Consider the following 5,000-nt stretch of genomic DNA (forward strand, 5'->3'; position numbering starts at 1 on the left):
GATATAAATCATCTGACGGCGTTAATAAAAGGCGAGGAGCTCATTTCTTCAATAAGCTCGATGTGAACGGCTATTGTTACTAGGCAAGTGAAAGTATAGCCCAACGCTTGAAATTAGCATATCCACCACGAGTTCTACATGAAACAATTGTCCATGGTCCAAAGGCATCTACTCCTATATTAGTAAATGGAGGTGACGGTCAAAGGCGATCCTCTAGTATATCAGACACGATTTGACACTCTGTCTTTCCTCTTAGCTTGCGACCTATCACGCACTTGTGGATGAATAATGAAACCAAGTGTTTTGCTCCAACAATCCAGAAGCCAGCAGATCTAACTGCTCCATCAGTGAAGTGTCTACCATGATGTCTGATTTTACCATGGTAGTGTCTGACTAATAGCATTGCTATATGATAACGTCCTCGTACAATTATGGGTTTCTTTTCTTTGAAATTCAAGTTAGAATTGACTATTCGGCCTCCTACTCGTAGTATCCCTTGTTCGTACAAGAATGGATTGAGTTTGTCTATCTGAATACACTTTGGTACTGGTTCATTTTGCTGAAGACAGTCTATTTCTACTCGGTAAACTTCCGATTGTACTGACCTTATGATGAAGTTTCCAGCGTTGATATAACTGTCCACTGAAATTAAAGACTGGGTCTTTACTGACCTGTATGAACGGCAGAACCGTTTGAAAAAGACAACTCCTCGTACAAATGAGTACCAAGTAGAGAAATGTAGGAATTTGTCTATTCCTATGGGGTGAGCAAGTGTAGCACATGTCTTCTTTATGTCCATATCTATGCGAACTTCCTTCTCACTGTCTGGATCGACAAGCTGAAACTTGGTCTCAGAAGCTTCCTCCTGATGCTAAGTAAGATGCTTTGGTCCAAATAACCATTAGCTATAATGTATTTCATGAGCTTCAAAATATCTAGTTACTGAATCAGCTGGGTTATAGTGTGTTGGCACATAGTTCCACTGGCTGGAATCAGAGAATTTTCTGATGCGCTCCACTCTGGTAGAATCTCCTGATTTCATTGTTTATATAGCCTAAGACAACTTTACTGTCTTTGTGGTACTTGATTATTTCTATGCTTATATCTAGGTTATCTATAATGTACTGTGCAATTTCTATCGCTAACACAGCTGCAAATAATTAAAGACGTGGAATTGTATGGACACCGGTCGATGCAACCTTTGCTTTCCCAAGAACAAAGCCCAAACTGGGTGCACCCCAGATGTCGATTGTATGGAAGTATGCAACAGCTGCTCTGGCTTTTTCGGATGCATCAGAGAAGACATGAAGCTACTTGGAGACAGTTTCACTGAGGTAAGGCACATAAGTACGCAGTATGCGTAGCTTTTCATGTTCCTGCAGGGTGTTCCTCCAAGATATCTACTCTGTGGCTGTCTCGTCTGAAAGGGGTTGGTCCCAATCACCAGTCTCTGAAACTAGCTTTCTGAGTAAAAGCTTACCATGTATTATGAATGGAGCTAGCAATCCAACCGGATCATATATGCTGTTAACCGTCGACAGTATTCCTCTCCGTGTTATAGGTTTATTTTCAGATGACAACTGAAACAAGAACTTGTCCGTATTTACATCCCAGCTTAATCCTAGACTACCTTGTAATGGCTTACTGTCAGCCTCTAGGTCTAGGTCCTTCAGGTTTGATGCCAGATCGTTGGCTGGAAACGCTTTCTTGACTTCCTCCGAATTTGAGGCGATTTTGTGAAGCCTCAGGTTCCCATACATGGCTAGTGCCTTTTGTGTGTCTTTTATGAGATTGATAGCTTCCTCTTTCATAGTGCATGATGTAAGGCCATCGTCTACATAGAAGTTTCTCGATACAAATTGAGTTACCCGGTTGCCAAAATATTTTCCTGACGCCTGAGCAGTTTTCCTCAGTCCGAGCATGGCAACGGCTGGTGACGGATTATTTCCGAACACATGAAATCTCATACGGTATTCAACAAGGTCATTGTCAATGTCATTATAATTATGCCACAGGAATTGCAGCTAGTTGCGGTGGTCTTCTCTTACCAGGATATAGTGAAACATGTGCTGGCTATCAGAGGTTACTGCCATCATTTCTTTGCGGAAATGTATAAGCACTCCTAAAAGATCGTTGGTTAGGTTAGGGCCTGTCAACAAAACACTGTTAAGTGATACTCCTTCACATTTAGCAGAATAATCAAACACACTTCTGATCAGGCCAGGTTTCTTAGGATGGTAGACACCAAATAATGGTAAGTACCAGCACTCTTCATGATCTTTGATTGATGGAGCAAGCTCTGCATGGATATTCTCGAGAATTTTACTCATGGATGTTCGAAAGTGTTCCTGTTTTACTGGGTTTCTTCGCACACTGGCATCTAATAGCATGGCACGTTGAAGAGCTTGCTGTCTGTTGTTTGGCAGAGACTGGCGTGGTACACGGAACTGTAACGGTGTTACCTAACTTCCGCTGGCATCTCTCAAAAACTCATTATCCATTTGTTTTAGGAACATTTTGTCCTCATAAGACATTGCTGGCTTGTCATCATTCTTTGTTTTCTCAAATATAGGCGAATGTGTATCCTCTTTTATGGGATCCGAGTAGTTTTCTTTGATATCAAACTTGTTGATACATGGTTCAAACGTTGATGGCTGTTCATTTTGTAAAATGTTAGTTAATTTGATATTAGGTTCAATTGGAATTTGTTGCTTGTTGATACAAGTTTCTCCTGCAATCACCCATCCAAGTTTTAGTTGCGGAGCATATGGAGCCCTTTTTGTACCAAAGTGCTGGTCAATCCCATGGTGTGCCTCTATAAGATCTCTTCCAATTAACAGTAGAATATGACAGTTATCATCAATAGGTGGGATGTTGTCTCTGATATCCATCAAGTAAGGATTATGCATTGCAACTTCCTGTGTAGGAATTTCATTTCAATTGTTGGGAATGTGATCACATTCTATTATTGTTGGCAGATCTAATCTCATGTCACCCTGTATTGATTCTATGACAAAGCTTCTCCCTCTTCTACGTGAAGTAACTACTCTACCAGAGCATCACAATAACATGTAGTTTTCTGGCTTGTCCTATACGTTGAATACACTGAAAAAGTCGGGTAAGGCGAGAGACGGATTACTTTGGTCATCAATAATGGCATACATTCGCACAACTTTGTGTGGGCTGTCCTTGTGGAACACCTTCACTGGGAGTATTTTTGTACATGATTTACCACCGCAGTGATCCTTTAGATCTCTGTGCAAAAAGAGTTGATTGAAGTTGTCTTAGTTTCAGCCATTTCAGCATGCTCCCCGCCGTGAGCTGCTTGAGGAATGTCCTTTGATAATTTCCCTCCAGTAATATGTAGTGCTGTAGCATGTTTTTTGCTTACACATTCATTGCAAGATAGCTTGGCATTGCAGTTTCAGGTTATATGTGTGGTTGATGCGCAACACTTGTAGCATACATTATTTTCCTTCATTAGTTTTTTGCGCTCTTCTATAGATTTCATTCTGAACCCATGACATTCATTCAATAGATGTTTAGTTTGGTGAAGAATGCATACGTTCTTTTGTTCGTTAGAACTTTCAGGTTTTTTGGTCAACTGCTATCTTACAGACATTTATCTTGTTGTTGAATTGACTCCGTGGCAAGGCCCATTTTGCTGATAAAGTAACGTTCAACTCCAGGTCGAGTCCCGGGTCGTTCTTTATCCGACTTATTTATCTGATAAAGGAAAGTAAATTCCTTGAAGGGAGGAAAGGCCACATAATGCTGGGATTCATACCTGGAAGCTCTCATCACCCACTTCTCCTGAAATCCATATGGTAATAACTCACAATGCGTTTGATCCCGGAGGAAGAGTCAAAGTAGGCAAGCAAACATCTGAGTTTTGGATTTTCCTTATAGTATTCTATTTCAGACAGAATATCAGAAAGCTCTCAGAGGCGTTCGTTGTCTTTATTCGTGAGTTTTGGAAACTGAGCAAGTTTGTTCTTGATGGATTATTCCAACATCTCTGGGGTGCTGTAACGCTCATCAAGTCTCTGCCACAGTCTTTGTAAGCCCCTGCTAGGGTTGTCTACATTGGACAATCTTATACTGATGGCATGATTTGACAACTCAGCTCTTAGCCACTTGACAAAAAAATCCAATTGTTCAGAGGCCGACACCTGTAGTTCCCCGATGACGCACTTAAAACTTGCTTTCCATACTTGGTAGGATTCTGCCTGGTCATTAAAGTTAGTTAGTCGAGAGAAATTTTGTTATTTCTGATGTAGGACTGGTATTTTGGCTGTAATTCACATTAGCCACAAGAACGTTTACCCTCTGGTTTGTGGCAAGGAACTCTGGTGTACTACCCTCTTTTTGACTGGAAGTAGTAGGTCTCGATATAGGAGCAGTTGTATCTTCTGATAGTGATGAGTCTACGGGTAAGGCAGCAGGTACCACGGGTAGCAAACTCTGATTCACAGTTGGAATAAAAACAGGAGCGTTGCAGTTGAGCTGTGCTATTACTGGAGTCTGAGTCTTGTCTTGCTAGTTAGTTGTTTCCAGAAACTCGACAGGACCAGGGTGATTTTTAACAATGTTCTGTACACGTTGAAGTGGGTCTTCAGTCTCCTCAGGAAGAGGGCTTACTGCCTGACTGTTTTCACATTTTAGGACACGTGCTTCGGCCTCCGCAGCAGCAGCTTCTCTTTGAATCTTGTCAAGGCTCAAGGTGGCCTTCATTCAGCCTTCTCCTGGTCAACATGAACAGCTTCCTGTTCAAGTTCTAATTTTCTAAGCATTTTCTAACATAGCCTCTTGCTTAAAGGTCACGGCTTGTTTTTCTGCATAGGCAATTTTTACACTAACGTCCTCTGTTTTGGAACGTTTTCTCCGTTCTGCACTTGACAAATCGGATCCCTTAGAGCTCCGAGTTTTCGAAGTCCTGATGCTCTCTGATGATCTCGACTTTGTATATTGTGCTTGTGTCAGGTTGCGAAAGTGATCGT

At 41.4% G+C, this 5,000-nt stretch overlaps 2 protein-coding genes across 2 annotated transcripts; both read right to left on the bottom strand.

The window, feature by feature from the left end:
* Window positions 1–199: 199 nt before the first annotated feature.
* On the bottom strand, window positions 200–799 carry LOC137640945 (uncharacterized). The gene has a single exon (XM_068373404.1). The coding sequence runs from the start codon at window positions 797–799 to the stop codon at window positions 200–202; it is 600 nt and encodes a 199-aa protein (XP_068229505.1).
* Window positions 800–992: 193 nt separating this feature from the next.
* Window positions 993–1,967, bottom strand: LOC137640946 (uncharacterized). The gene is made up of 2 exons (XM_068373405.1): window positions 1,481–1,967; window positions 993–1,150 (listed from the first exon to the last, which is right to left on the bottom strand). Exons 1-2 carry the CDS (start codon window positions 1,965–1,967, stop codon window positions 993–995), a joined length of 645 nt encoding a protein of 214 aa, XP_068229506.1.
* Between the last annotated feature and the right edge of the window lie 3,033 nt (window positions 1,968–5,000).

This window comes from Palaemon carinicauda, chromosome 5, assembly GCF_036898095.1.
Source record: "Palaemon carinicauda isolate YSFRI2023 chromosome 5, ASM3689809v2, whole genome shotgun sequence".
NCBI lineage: Eukaryota > Metazoa > Arthropoda > Malacostraca > Decapoda > Palaemonidae > Palaemon > Palaemon carinicauda.